The sequence below is a fragment of the Phoxinus phoxinus genome (assembly GCF_949152265.1).
Source record: "Phoxinus phoxinus genome assembly, chromosome: 1".
Classification (NCBI taxonomy): domain Eukaryota; kingdom Metazoa; phylum Chordata; class Actinopteri; order Cypriniformes; family Leuciscidae; genus Phoxinus; species Phoxinus phoxinus.
The window spans coordinates 30,039,124-30,054,655 of record NC_136876.1 but is presented as its reverse complement, the minus strand read 5'-3'; the positions used below and the strand labels follow the sequence as shown (position 1 = coordinate 30,054,655).

General features: G+C 37.0%; 2 protein-coding genes across 8 annotated transcripts; one reads left to right on the top strand and one right to left on the bottom strand.

Annotated features, from left to right (window-relative positions):
- The first annotated feature begins 1,511 nt into the window (after positions 1-1,511).
- clpp (caseinolytic mitochondrial matrix peptidase proteolytic subunit) lies at positions 1,512-5,068 on the top strand. The gene is made up of 7 exons (XM_079585165.1): positions 1,512-1,665; positions 2,057-2,158; positions 2,318-2,389; positions 2,492-2,588; positions 2,985-3,172; positions 3,260-3,365; positions 4,383-5,068. The coding sequence occupies exons 1-7, from the start codon at positions 1,654-1,656 to the stop codon at positions 4,607-4,609; spliced, it is 804 nt and encodes a 267-aa protein (XP_079441291.1). The 5' UTR covers positions 1,512-1,653; the 3' UTR covers positions 4,610-5,068.
- A 78-nt stretch (positions 5,069-5,146) lies between these two features.
- On the bottom strand, positions 5,147-12,441 carry aldh3b1 (aldehyde dehydrogenase 3 family, member B1). Of its 7 annotated transcripts, none has more exons than XM_079584527.1 (11): positions 11,400-11,676; positions 11,261-11,313; positions 10,996-11,173; positions 10,805-10,915; positions 10,502-10,622; positions 9,467-9,552; positions 9,274-9,355; positions 8,790-9,182; positions 7,669-7,835; positions 7,483-7,582; positions 5,147-7,387 (listed from the first exon to the last, which is right to left on the bottom strand). In XM_079584527.1, the coding sequence occupies exons 2-11, from the start codon at positions 11,305-11,307 to the stop codon at positions 7,188-7,190; spliced, it is 1,485 nt and encodes a 494-aa protein (XP_079440653.1). In that variant the 5' UTR covers positions 11,308-11,313; positions 11,400-11,676; the 3' UTR covers positions 5,147-7,187. The 7 variants fall into 7 exon arrangements, with proteins under 7 accessions (XP_079440653.1, XP_079440652.1, XP_079440654.1 ...); XM_079584526.1 differs by having other exon boundaries at positions 11,261-11,365; positions 11,447-11,676; XM_079584528.1 differs by lacking the exons at positions 11,261-11,313; positions 11,400-11,676 and adding an exon at positions 12,087-12,441.
- Positions 12,442-15,532: the final 3,091 nt, after the last annotated feature.

Below are 15,532 nucleotides of genomic sequence, written 5' to 3'. Positions count from 1 at the left end.
TGTCGTGCGCGCGCTACTGCCTGAAGTGAGTGGAGAGAGTATCAAACACGACTATGCACGAAAAATAGGTTGGCGCCTTTTAAGTTGAACTGTGATTATTATACACTTTACAAACGCTTAGAAATATTACTGTTGGGTGACAACGTTTGATTACATCCGATTAAAAGCAAGTAAGAAAACGAAGGTAATACACAAACACACTCAGTCATTACGGTAGAAGTTTGCAAACAACTAAAACATTATGTTATCAAATACTTTTTGGTATTATGCTTCATTTGTATTAGATATGTTGTAAAAGCTCGCAAAAGGATCAAGACATTTTTAAAAACAACGATAATTACACAAAGTAGCAGGATGTTCGGACAGGATCGACAGGTCTGTCAAGTCACACCCTGTTAGCAAAGATTCCCAATCTTTTGGGCTTTATATTTTTGTATTCTCACTCACCTTAATTCTGCGGATCCCGGCTTCGAATCGCAGCTGCTTGACGGTTTTCTGCAAGCTTATCACACCGCTTGCGCTGTTATTCGACATGTCTCCTGACAGATCGGGGAAAGTTTGGAACAAATGTCAAGACGAGACTGACTTTGGCAACAACTGGCTCAACTGCGCCTCTATCTTCGAAACCGACGGTGTTTTATGCAGCGACTGCGCAATGTGCGCATGAGGACAGCTATAAACTATCAAGAAAAAGGTTAAATAATTAACCCGAACCCCGTAGACCTGTGTTGTTTTATGAGATCATCATATTTCTTAAGTTCTACCCACAACCCTCTTTTTCTAAATATTTGTATTTATATTACACAATTGTTTTGTTCATGTGGGGACGTTAGCTGTCCAAACAACTTAATTTTAGTTTTCACGGGCTAAGACAAACGAATGAAAACGTGGGGTAAATGCATTCTTATACTAATAACTTAGCATGGATGCTAATAAGACAATTCATTTTTCACTTTAAAGTTACTTCACACAAAAGTAAAGATTATGAATAAAAGTATCTCTGCAGTGAATTGCGCCATCTTGCGTTCGCGTCTAGTTTCACCATGTGGACAGAGCCCGTCATTCTCTGATGTGGATCCGCTTCACCAGAGCCCTTTTCCAAGAGGAGCCTCCAAAGTCAGCTAAATATATTTCCTGTTCTGTTTGAATGGAAGCAACGGAGAAGATGTCTCAGTTTATTTTATTTTATTGGCATATACGTACCAGTCCCATTGAGATGAAACCCAGAGATGTTAGTGGTAGCAGAGACAAACTAACAAGATGAAAACATATGATATAAAAATCCACAAAAAACAACCTAATTTCTCAGGAAAAAGTTTCATGCCTCCTTTGCACTCTTTATTATGCCTTGCTTAGATATAAATGTGCCTCATTTTAAATTATTCTGCATATTATACTATGTTTGTGTTGGAAAAGCTTGTGGATATTAGCTATCTGTTTTACTTCTGAATTTTTTTCTATATCCACCCCCAAAAATCAAATCTTTGTGTATAAACAATTACAAAACAAAGATAGGCAACAAGGCATCAGCAGTTACACTTTCTCGACTTCCCCATATCTCTCTTCAATGAGAGGAGTCTCTGGCTTCACTAAGCTGCGGAATATATCACATCCGGGTCAATAGGGGTCGCGTGAGGGTTGCTCAACAAAAACATGTTGTTACGTGTGAGTATTAAACCGCCTTCTGTAAATTAAGAATTAATTTAAAAAATGTGTCTCAGTATGTGAAACAACTCTTACCTCACTATAGTAGCAATGACATTTATGACACGCTATTGTAACGTTACAAATATTCGTTTGCCAGCAGGATTGCTTTATGTAAAACTACTTGGTGTCTGTAAAGTTTATGACTTAAATATTTCGCTCGTTTTATTTCCACAAAATTAGCGTTTTTTTATTGACACGTAAAATAATGTCATCATTAAGCTGATTTGTGCTCCGTTGAGCGTCACAGTGATGTCAAGTTCGACAATAAAATGTCCAACGACCTTGGATACATGATGTTGACTCTCTTTTCGGACTCTGATCATCACCACAATAACGGTTGTCTTTCTAGAGGGTCTTACATTGTGGTGTTTCTGCACTCAAAGTCAACCGGTCCATTCATCTGAGTGCGCCATGGAGAAGTCCACTTATACCTATAGTTGTGGAGCAGACGGTAAGAGTACACTTGAAGCACGTTCATTACTTGCCTTGTGCTGATTAGTATCAAGACGTTACCTTTAGAGCCACTATCTGCAAATTGAACGGTTAACTTATTAAAGATGCAGCTTTCAGTGTTGCAGGAACTTGACAGCTAGTCTTTCGTCTATTTCAGGGACGAGGAGAGCGAGCCTATGACATCTACTCAAGGCTGCTTAGAGAGAGGATCATATGTGTTATGGGTCCAGTACGTTCAAGTGCAAGGAAAACACTCAATGATCTAAAATGATTTCCAAAAAGCCTTTTCCAGTTGTTTCTTACCTGTTTTTCTGTCCTTTTCTTTATCTAGATCGATGACACTGTAGCTTCTCTGGTCATCGCTCAACTGCTCTTTCTTCAGTCAGAGAGCAACAATAAGCCTATTCACATGTATATCAACAGTCCTGGTGAGAGACACATAAGTGCATTGACAGAAAAAAAAAATTGAAGCAGTTTCGTACTTTGATTATCAGGTTTATTCAATGGCATGGTCTAAATCTGTCCTGATTTTTCTGATGAGATTGATTGAATCCTGTTTGGGAATTCGCAGTCACAACAATATAGTACTATAAATGAGATGGCAAATTTTGGATCAAAAATAAACATTTTATTTATGCACTACTATGTGCTGTATGTAAACAACACTTGTGAAAACAATTGAGAAAAAATCTTTTCAGTGTGACATATTTACAGTGTCATAATGAGCACACAAAAACAATTCTGAAATAGACAGAATAAGTAATATAACAAAAGTGAATACATTTTTTTTTTTTTTAAGCTGCATATTTGTCTCCGTCTTGCAGGTGGTGTGGTTACGGCTGGACTTGCGATCTATGACACCATGCAGTACATCTTAAATCCCATCTCTACCTGGTGTGTGGGCCAGGCTGCCAGTATGGGCAGTCTCCTTCTGGCCGCAGGAACCGCAGGCATGAGACATTCCCTGCCCAATGCCCGAATCATGGTGCACCAACCCTCTGGAGGGGCAAGGGTAAGAATGGGGGATAAAAGAAGAAAAAAGAGGGGGCTGCTTTCATAACTTTGCCGAAAACTTGAATGCCACTATTTATAATTTCAGGGGCAAGCAACCGATATTGCCATCCAGGCAGAGGAGATTCTCAAACTGAAAAGACAGATCAACTACATCTATTCCAAACACACAGGGCAGAAATTGGAGATTATAGGTAATGTTGCTGTTACAAACCTTTCATTAATATTATAATAATAACTTTATTTTGTATTGGGTAATTCGCCTTTGGCTAAGCCACGCCCTAGAATGTAGATTGACCAATCACAGCGCAGCCAAGAACGAGCTCCCACAGAGGGTCCGACACTTTTTCACAGCGCTCCATTGACTTCAACGCAGGCGGCTCATATTTTTGGTCTCGGCAGGCTATTACGTCGTCGTTTTATCAAAAATATGGTTAAGCGTTGTGCCTGGGGCATTTGTAACACAGATACGCGTTTCCCAGAGAGGTTGGAGGGGGTGTCCGTTTTTTCCCCTTCCCAAAACCGAAGTCAAATTCCTGACAAGTGTCGTTTTTGGATTAAACTGTGTGGACGTCCTCAGTCAGCGAAACCCCTCAAGATCAACAACACACTTTTGCTCTAAGATACATTTAGCTTTTAACCTTACTGTGAAGTTATACTAGTTAGACAATTTTATGCTGTTTAGGTTATGATTTCGGTTCTCTGCCCTAATTGTTGATACACTAGAACACGCTGCTAATAAATACAACTTTATACTCGCGTAGTCCGTTTGCTTTGTAATAACGATTATAGAAGTGAATAGAGACCTACTCAGCTTTGCATGAACAGTGTTGCTCCTGATATTGTGAGTCCCAGCCTCCGTCTCGATTAGGATATGCTGTGGGTCATTTTTTGACTGTGACCGTTATGCTTTTGCCTCTATTTGGATGCCTTGTTGTTGCTTGCGTTTCACCGGTATGTCTTGAATATAGCCTTCGAGCGCATACTGCAGCCCCTTTTGCCTACTTCTATCGGACACTTTATTTGCTGCTTTATAAAAGTTTGATAAAATTTCAGCAGGAAGAGCCGTCACAGCATAAGCCATGTTGATACCAAACCAGAGCCCAGATGAAGTTGTCGGAGGTAGCAACAGTAACTAAGGGGGGCGGGGCTTAGCCAAAGGTGAATTGTGTTACTTCCTGACATCGTCAAGTTTTGTTGTCCCCGCTTAGAGGGTGTGATGGAGAGAGACCGGTACATGAGCCCGATGGAAGCACAGGATTTCGGGATTATCGACAAGGTCCTGGTTCATCCACCACAGGCTGGGCAAGACGAGCCAGAACTTGTTCAAAAAGAACCCGCTAGCCCTGCAAGCGCCTCCACCTCCCCTCAGCCTCAAGCCTCTGAGCTGGGCCAGTCCGGCAGCAACCCGCCCTCCTCGTACAAACCTGAACCCTGAAATAGACTCCCAGCAGAGCGAGCCAACTACTGCATCGCTGGTTCAGCGTTTCTTCAGGCAGATGTTTGAGGGGACAGTCACCAGCTCACACATCATATCTGAACCCTGTGACCTGCCTTTTGTATCTTTCATTTTATCTCACTAAGTCTAGTCCTGAGACACCGTACTGGAATCTGGACATTACAGATACAAGTGTAATGACACTCAGTCTGCCCTCAGTTTTGTATTCTGCAAATATAGATATCTTAGCAAAAATGAGGTTTGTTGCAAACAAACTAGATGGGAACACAAGATTACAGTACAGTACTTGATGTCTGTAAATTATTTGACCAGAGTATTACCATGTCACACAATAAAATATTTTGGATTGTAAATGTGCCCCTCAGTTTAATATAGGCCTAATCCCTGTCAAAATGATTTGAAGCAAGTGTTATTCAAATAAAATTTCGGGTAAATTAGGTTGGTTTTCTTTCTTTTTAATATTACTAAAGTTGAAAGAGTACAAACGTTGAATTTAAGGCTCATGAAATCAGAATAGTTTACCAGAGTCAAGTCAAGTCACCTTTATTTATATAGCACTTTATACAATACAGATATACTTTCAAAGCTGCTTTACAGAGATCACGGGAAAATGATTCATGGATGCAAACTGTTCATTTCTGCTGTAAAAAAGCTCTAAAGAAACTGGTGTCATTCTTCAGCAGAAGTCAGTTCAGTGTTGATTCAGTTCTGTTGTGAAGATCATGAACTATTCATTTAGTTTATTTAATCTATAAATCAGTTCTGAAGAAAACAGTGTTGACATTGTCCAACTCAATTCAATTCTCATACTACAGCGTCAGTACAGTCAGATCAATAATATTGCTGAATATTAAGAGGTACACTTATTCAAATATTGGGGTTGGTGTGTATATATATATTTAAAGAAGTTAATACAAATATGCATTAAAAAAATTTAAGTGACAGTAAAGACTCACATTGTTTCAAACTATTTCAATTTAAAATAAATGCTGTTCTTTTGAACTTACTATTTAGCAAAGAATCTTAAAAAAATGTATCACGGTTTCTACAGAAAGTACACATATTAACATTGATAATAATGAGAAATGTTTGTTGAGCAGCAAATCATAATGATTTCTGAAGGATCATGTGACACTGAAGACTGGAGTAAATGATGCTGAAAATCCAGCTTTGACATTACAGGAATACAGGTGAAACTCGATTTTTTTTAATATCGTGCAAAAGTTCATTTATTTCAGTAATTCAACTTAACAGGTGAAACTAATATATTGTATAGACTCATTACATGCAAAGTGAGATATTTCAAGCCTTTATTTGTTATAATTTTGATGATTATGGCTTACAGCTATGAAAACCTTTTCACAATATTATAATTTTGAATTTGGGGTTTTCATAAGCTGTAAGCCATAATCATCAAAATTATAAAAATTTTTGAAGAAGCAACTTATCTCAATGCTGACCTCTGGTGGTGTTTTGAATGACATCACAAATTAAAAAAATTGAATTACTGAAATAAATGAAATTTTGCACGATATTCACATTTTTTGAGTTTCACATTAAAAATCATGAAATATCTCACTTTGCATGTAATGAGTCTATATAAAATATTAGTTTCACCTTTTAAGTTGAATTACTGAAATAAATGAAATTTTGCACGATATTCAACTTTTTAGAGTTTCACATTAAAAGTAATTTTAAGTTGTTATAATATTTCACATTTCTACTATATTTTTTATCAAATGAATTACAACCAAAAAGAATAAGAGACTTCCATTCAAAAACATTCAAAAAAAAATCTTACAGACGCCAAACTTTTCAACTATGTCAAATATCAATGAAACATTTGTGATATGTAATTTTATAATGAATTCATGGTTGCAACATAAACCAAATTCCAAAAAATAAAAACAAAACCAAGAATAATGAACAAATGCAATCACACAAGTATAAATCCCCATCATGTTTCCTGAGGATAAACATGTTTGTCAGACTTTATTTTTGTAGTCAACCTTACAGATGAAAATGACACATCAAGTATACAACTCATAAACTATAAATGCTTCGTCTATATATTCACCAATAGAAAACCCTAAACTTTATAGCAAAATATGTAGCAGTATATGATACTAAATTACCTCATTAAGTATCCAAACATAATGCTATCCATGTTCCTTTTTTACTACAGTATTTAATTACAAATATGGATGATCCATTTCATTAAATTTCCCTATGGCTGGATTTTTTTAAATCCACAGATGTGAATAAACACATAAAAGTAGTGTATTAGAACAATGGTAGTTAAAATAAACAAATTATTATCAAGTAAATGGCCTCTTTCTCACCACAGAAGCATCCCGAAGAAGCAACTTATCTCAATGCTGACCTCTGGTGGTGTTTTGAATGACATCACAATTAAAAACCGAAAGACAAGGTTTGTGATGCAGGCCAAACGCACGGTGACCAGACTCACTGTAACCAAACATTGGTGAAAGCCAAGGGACATGTTTTTGGTTCTCTGGTTGCAGCGAATCTGTCAGCATCAGACACATAACAGCCCTCACATAAGAGAGCATGATGCCCACCCCTTCGTCTTGGCAGTGGTGGCCCAGCGCAGCCAGCTGAGATTGCTTTCAGTATAGGGGGGGTAGCGCAGCACATTGACGCGCTCCAGCCCCCAGCCCCTCAGCATGCAGCCACGCTTGTGACTGAATGTCTCAAAGCTCCAGCGACCGTGGTAGTTGCCCATTCCACTGGCACCTGGGCCAAACACAAACAAAAAGTCAGATTTTGCCTTCACTCACCTGAAGAAATGCATTGCAGTTATTACATTAAAGAAATGCATTCCGACTTACCCACTCCGCCAAAGGGTAAACCAGGAAGGGTCATGTGAGCTATTCCATCATTGGAACAGAAGCCTCCACTGCTGGTCCTCTCCAGAACTGTAGCAATAACCTTAACAAAAATAAAGATATGCATCAATTCATAGCTCACTTCACTTTGTTAATCTTGTTAATGACTTTTGTTCTTTCCTTCCTTACTTGAGACTCATCAGAGAAGGCGTAAAGTGCCAAGGGCTTTTCCCTCTCGTTCATGAAATTGATTCCTTCATCGAGAGACTTGATGGTCAGAATGGGGAGAATGGGGCCAAAAATCTCCTCCTGCATTAAAGCATCTGACTCCTTTACATCCACGACCACAGTAGGGGCTGAGATAGTCCGGGAAAAGTAAAAGAGAGAGAATTCAGAATGTATTACTAGCTTAGCTGCTTTTTTATGGAAATGTATACTGCACATTTGAGGAAATTCAGTAGGTCATCCGAGAAAATGCACACTACATACCGTAGAGGTAATAATAAGAGCAGTATATAAGTATGATACAATACACTGAACTTCAAAAGGATTTTAAAAAACAAAACGTTTTTTTAAAGAAGACTTACCCAGGCTGCATTTATTTGATAAAAAATACAATAAAAACAATAATCTTGAGAATAATATTGAGATTTTACAATATATATATATATATTAGTGCTGTAAAATCAATTTATCACAATTAATCACATCTAACATAAAAGATTTTGTTTATATAATATATGTGCGCATGCATATATATATTATATATATATATATATATATATATATATATATATATGTGTGTGTGTGTGTGTGTGTGTGTGTGTGTGTGTGTGTGTGTGTGTGTGTGTGTGTGTGTGTGTGTGTGTGTGTGTCTATGTGTATATTTATATATATATATATATATGTGTGTGTGTGTGTGTATGTGTATATTTATATATATGTGTGTATGTGTGTGTGTCACACACACACATAAATATAAATATATACATACATATACATATTATATAAACAAAAACTTGATGCGATTAATCATGATTAATATAGGCTATACATGTTAAAATTTAATCTATTTATTCCTGTAATGGAATACGTTGGTGATCATTTCTTATATTCCTATCTTTTAAAGAAACGGTGGTATATATTTTTTCTATATGCTTTGAATGATTGAAAGTTCAAAAGAACAGCTTTTTTTTATCGAATCATATGTAACATAATATATGCCTTTGTCTCTTTTGATCAATTGCATCCTTGCTAAATAAAAATAAATCTCACTGATCCCAAACTTTTTGTCTATATACTTTACTTACCAATGTACTTGGCCTCTTTGACACTCTCTCCTCCAATCACTACCTTTCCCTCAGACTTTTTTAGCATCTCAACCAGTCGGTTCCAGTGCCTGTCTGTCACAATACGCCCCATGTCTGGGCTTTGCTGGGGCTCAGATCCGTAAAAGCTCTCCAGAGCCTCTTTTATAAAAGGTAACAGCATTTCTCTCGTCTCAGCGGTGCATAAAACATAGTCTGGAGCCACACAGCTCTGTCCAGCATTGAAAAACTTGGCCCACACCAGCCTCTTAGCAGCAGCTTTCATGTCTAGCCGGCCATATATTAAACAGGGGCACTTGCCACCCAGCTCCAGAGTAACTGGAGTGAGGTGAACTGCTGCGGCCTGCAGGATGCAACGGGCCACTGACTGCGAGCCTGGAGAAGAAAAGACATGAGATGTTGAAGCAAATATGGAAAGGTGACAGCTTTTCTTGAATCTTTCATTGATAACAATGAAAACTCTAACCTGTATAGAAAATATGATCAAATCTATTCTCCAGCAATGTCTTGGTCTCTTCTGCTCCGCCACAAATGACCGCATAACACTTCTACAAGACAAATCACACATGGCACACATTACAGACCTTATCATGAACACAGTAGCACCATGAGACCAAGAAGTGTGAAGTTAGATCATATGGGTCTTTGCCAAATATTACCTGGGACAGGTACTTAGGAATGAGTTCAGCAAGAAGTTTTTCGGTTGCTTGACTTATTTCTGATGGCTTCAGAATCGCACAGTTACCTAATACAAAATATATTACTATTAAACATATTGCAGATGTGATATAAGGCGTTGTTAGTGATTTTTTTCATGGAAGTCACCATGAAATCAAAATGGGCATTTCTTATATTTTATGAAATATTGCAGTGTTTATTACAAATTATGCATCTATGCACATCATTATTTTTTTTATTCATGAGCCCTTGTAATCTTCAATCATAATAACTTCCTCTCCCTTTTGCAGTGACATGTCTTCTCTTCTTTGATGACGTGTTTACTGGCGTGAGGGCGGGACAACCTGTCACTCACATGACATCACAGCAATAGCAAAACCACAACGACCATACAATCAAATTTCTTGTTCAAAAAGTCATTTCACGATATATGTCACAGTACAGAAAAGACTATCCCCATTTTCTGTTTCATGCCCACTTTAATGCAACTTTCAAAATACGAAAAATAAAAATACACAACTGATTTGCTAATTAAGCTTCACAAGTATATTATTTTATTTTGGATAACCCCTTATATGTAATTTTTATGTAATAGTATAATAATAATGACCCAAAGTTATCACCTTTTGGTGAATTTCACCATTTTGAAGCCAAAATAGGTCATTTTGCTAACGTGATTCATGCAGAATCACAGGGATTTTGGTTATGGGTGGTTAAGAAAATTGTACAAAATATTATTCTATCAACACAACACAACTGAAGATTTTTAGCATTTAATGAGATTTGTGTGATATATCCATTTTAATATCAGCCTTTTGAGAAACCGAAACATGTTAGGGTATCTCAAAATGAAATTGCAGGGCAATGACTTGCAGTCAAGATCAATTGCAATGCTTGGTTCATTATACAATTTATAGTATAATTGTATTTGAACCCGACTCCAATACATACTATAAAATTACACCACTAGACTATCATGACCATGGCTATGAAACAGAAAAAGATATAGATGGTACCTGCAGCGATTGCACCAATCAAAGGTGACATAATCAGCTGAAGAGGATAGTTCCATGCTCCAATAATCAAAACGACACCTAATGGCTCCCTGCGGACAAAACAGTCATCCAGCTTTGTTGCCTGAGAAACAAATGAAATAGGGAGACGCAACAAATTAAAGTATTTTCAGGGAGATCAACCTCACATCTGCATTGACTAGACTTTTGGAAGGTTTCCATTAAACAATATTTGTTGGAACATTTTAATATTTAGTAAGTGTTATAGCTCAAATATCAGTACGTGAAATTGTATTATTATCTTACCAAGTTTGTGCCCACATAAGAGTCCTGCATCCAGGTTTGCAGGTTGCTGATGGTGCAGCAAATGTCATTCACCACTAGTTCAATCTCTGACAGCACTGCCTCAAACTTGGGCTGCAGGACAGACAAGATTAAAGCATCATTTGTGTGTCGAATTTAAAAGTGCCTGTGTGTGAACCAGTGCATGTTTATACCTTAGCAAGGTCTTTATGCATAGCCTCCAAAATCAGTTTTTCATTGTCTTCAAACAGTGACATCATGGCCTTCAGTTGAGTCAAACGGAACTGGACGGGACGGGTCACACCTGAGCGGAAAGCACCCCGCAGCCTCTCCAGCACCTGTTTCTGGCTCTCCATAGTGAGAACACCTGTGCTGGAAATGGGGTTACAGAGGAGGTCAAAATGTGGGTGTACACAATATTAGAATGTGAAACTTTCTAGATAAAGCACAAAACACTACTTGGATCTGTACGTGTGCTCAGTGGGTTTCTCCATGGGATGATACATGGGGCTCTAAAAACCAAATCTTCCATTTAGCCATATTTGTATTTTTTTCTACTTAAAACTGAAATCATAAAAATGTGTTATTTCGCTACTACCTGACACAAATGTAAACCTGCAATAGCAGCTGTTTACAAATCATTACCCAGCAATCACAAAACGGTTGTGATTAGTCCATCCTGACCAGCACTCACAGAGAAAAGTAATATGAACAAAGTAACAACACCGTTGACGTCAAGTGGTTGTCTGTCTGGACAATAATTGAATAATGACACTGAGATACTTCGAACTGAAATACGTAGTGGGCATTTAAAATAGGCGAATTATTATTTAGACATTTCGCTCCTCACAAATGTCAAACAACTTCCGGGCTGCGAAGCCTCGCCCATTTCGTTTCATTTCATATTCTACCCGCTTTTCTGTTTCTACAGTTATCTCCAGTCCAGATTCTTTCGATGTTTAGCTACCTCACATATTTAATAGAAGGGACTGTTTTGTAATAAAAATCCCACAACACAAGGGGAGAGATGCACATCAGGTCTCTATAGCATGTCGCTAAATAATAATAATTTGTCTCTCAGCTCTGCACAGTATGTTTACACATCGCTATTACATTTTGCTCATTACCAAAGCCACCATGCAATATAAAAAGGAAAATAGAGAGAAGAGCCTTAAATAACACAACATGCTACAAAACATTTATGATAAATCGGAAGCACTTTACAAGATCGTCCAAGTGTGACAAACTTTACATAACGAGGATGAATATAATCGTACAAACCTACCTTTCTCAGAAAATAACTCTTCTTACTGGTACAACCAGTGTTTTTCACTAACACGTGAAGACTATTTCCGGGTCTTCGCGTTTCATTCAGAAATTCAAGTTTGTCGAGTTTGGCATCTTAGTCAGATAATGCAGCCCGAAAAACCTGCTTTTTAGCCTATAGGCTACTAACACTACACACACACACACACACACACACACACACACACACACACACACAGCGCGTGTACATTGTTGTTACATTGTTGTCGCGTGGGCTACGTGGATATTTAAGATCAACAAAATGCAGCAGTTTGAGAAGTGGTCAACACACGTTGGGCAAGCTTTTGGACGCCTGTAATATAAAAAGGGAGCTCATTTGGAACTAAACATAATAGTTTATTTAAGCAGAAACCAGGAAACCTGTGAACGATTATTTCCCCCAAATATGAAGAAATTGAATCTAGCACTTGCTAGGCTACTGTTGATATAGCTATTTTTGATCACTAATATGTTACAGTTTTTCTTGATTGCTTAAACACATTTCTTGAAACTATGCCTCATATTCTCAGAACAGTAAACACAAATCCATAACGTCTCACCCAATTCCCCAAACATCCTATTTTCAGGTCAAAATGAAGGTCTACACTCAAAACCATTCACTCTTGCTGAAAAACCAAACTTTGCCCTCAGACCGGACACACAAGCCATCAAAATCACACACACTATAGTCTTACACACTGGTGTAAAAAATTCAAAACAACATTTTCAAAACTGGTAAGTTATGTTGCTTGTGGTTCCCCCCTCACAAACCTTTTCACATGATGAACACAAAAGACACAACCAATGGATACATTGGCACATTTTTATTCATTCATGTACTACACAGTACAACACACACAAAAACTAAAAAGAAATTTCCTGTTTTACTCTTCTTCTTTTTTTACTCTCTCCTCTGAATTTTTTTTATATATTTACTTACAGTAAGATGTGTGTGAGCATCATATGACAGTAAAAGAGCACACACAAACCTTGTTCTCATATGGAATTGTACTGGAATGGTTTGAGTGTTGGTCGTGACAGGAGGGCCTCCACTCAAGGATACAATATGATGAACAAGTCTAAGAGTTCCACGTATGGTTGAAATACCATCATTGGCCTAAAGATAACATTCTGGGAGTCAAGTCTATAAAGGAGAGAGGATGCTCTCCCTTCACTGTCACACATGTGTGACTGTATGACTGCTGGCCTTTTCTTGCAAGAAAATAAACCTCATCAAAGACAATTGGAAATGTTTGTCTCTTATTCAGTGACAGAAATGTGTTTGCCAGCACACCTCCCTGAAGCTTCTGATGATGGAGGCGACGGTGAAGCGACTCAAATTTGGCTGTACTCGTTGCACAGCCTCCCTCATAGTCATACCATGGACAAGGAATTTCATCCGAGACTGCTTGTCTTCTTGCCCTTGCCCTTGCCCTTGCCCTTGCCCTTGCCCTTTCTCCTCCTATCCTTCCTCGACCTCTTCCTTCATGTCTTTCTGGATCCATTGTTCCAAAACTCAACAAACTGATTCGGGCCATTTTATCTATCTACTGAAGGATCTGATTGATGTGTGTTAAATTTTGACTCTTAGTGTTTTCACTTGGGGAATTGTGTGCTAACTGAGCTGAAGCTGTGCTGACTTGAGTGAAAAAAATTTAATACTAGTGCTTTCTAAATGACCACATGGTGTAGGCAATGAAAAATGAAGGGATTTGTGTTTATAGTTTAGTGAAATGGGTGTGTTTTTGATAAATGGCATTATGGTTTTGAAATTTTAGTTCAAAAGCCTGGTTATGGTGTTTAAGCAATCGAGAAAAACTGTAATGCAGCCTATTAAATTTGTACATAATAAGACTTATTTTGTTAAAGCTGGCTTGTGCATTACAGTTTTTTACAATCGCTATGACAGTTTTTTCAATACATTTAACAATTTTCCCTACTCTTAACACAGCAACACACCTAAAAAACACAATTGGCAAAACGGTTAATTTCATGCTCAAAATCACACATTGTAAACTAAACTCCAAAACTAATTTTCAAAATACAATAATACACTAACACAATACACAATGTCTAACAAAACACTGCAAACATGTTTCAAAATCAAATAATTATTCAAAACACTAACACATGTTCTCTTCCAACAGGAACATTTAGTCAATCATAACACAATGACGGAAAAAACACTAACATCAGCTGAAATTACAGAAACTGCATTATGTTATGTGTCAGGTCGGCCCTTATACAATAGACAGTATATATTGTATTGAACATAGATTGTGTTTTGCACTGTAGTTTCTTTTGAAGCCTCTCTACATTTTTGTTTTGTTGGGTTTAGTAAATGCATGCATTTAGTTTCTTTTGCTGCAGAAATTCAGTAAAAAAAAATTAATGACCATCTCAGAGTAGCTTTATGTACAGTTTATGAAGAAGAAAAAAGACAGACAGAATTGCTGCAGTAAAGACTTTATTTGCAAAAGGACATTACAGCAAGATATACCTCTCCCTTGTCCTGGTCCTTGCCCTTTCTTTCTTTCTTTCTTTCTTTCTTTCTTTCTTTCTTTCTTTCTTTCTTTCTTTCTTTCTTTCTTTCTTTCTTTCTTTCTTTCTTTCTTTCTTTCTTTCTTTCTTTCTTTCTTTCTTTCTTTCTTTCTTTCTTTGTGTTGCTCCATATTGTTCCTTTTCCACACACGATCAGCCCAAAGAGTCCTCTTTTATAACATATGGTCATGCGATTGAAAGAACCTCAACACCTGAGTGTGCTTTGGAATCAGCTGTAATTTATATATTTGCATAACTTCAATAAGCTGTTTCTCAGTAGCAATGGAATAAAATAAAGGGAATATATTTGTGTTTCAATTCACAATATGAACAGCTGTTCACTTTGACTTAAGCCTAAGTTATGTTTAGAACATGATGTTATCTGTTCTGACAGTGTGAAAGCATTTGTAAATTTGGCAGTAAAATTACATTGTTTTGGTATTGGTTGAGCTTGTGTGTAAAAGAAGTTCAAGCATTTTAAATTTGTGTTAACTGTATGCATTTTGTGTCAAAGCAACAAGAAATGTGTTAATTGTATAGCCTACAAAGACTGATGTTGTGCTAACCGTGTTAAGAGTTTAGGAAACTTGTTAAATGTATTGAAAAAACTGTCATAGCAATTGTAAAAAACTGTAAGTAGGCTAGGCCTAAGATTAAATCAAATGTAACAAAAAGTAGCCAATTCATTGTTTGTGTGATCAATTATTGAAAGGAAGTGAATAATGTGACCACTATGGTCTCTATAAAATATATATCAAATCATATAAATATAAAAAAAGGATATTCAAAAAATAATTTAAGTGTTTTTTAATTAAATTTTTTATTTGTTTTAAATGTGTAAAAGCTAATGACTGTTCTATGCACACACTTTAAGGGTAAAAAGTG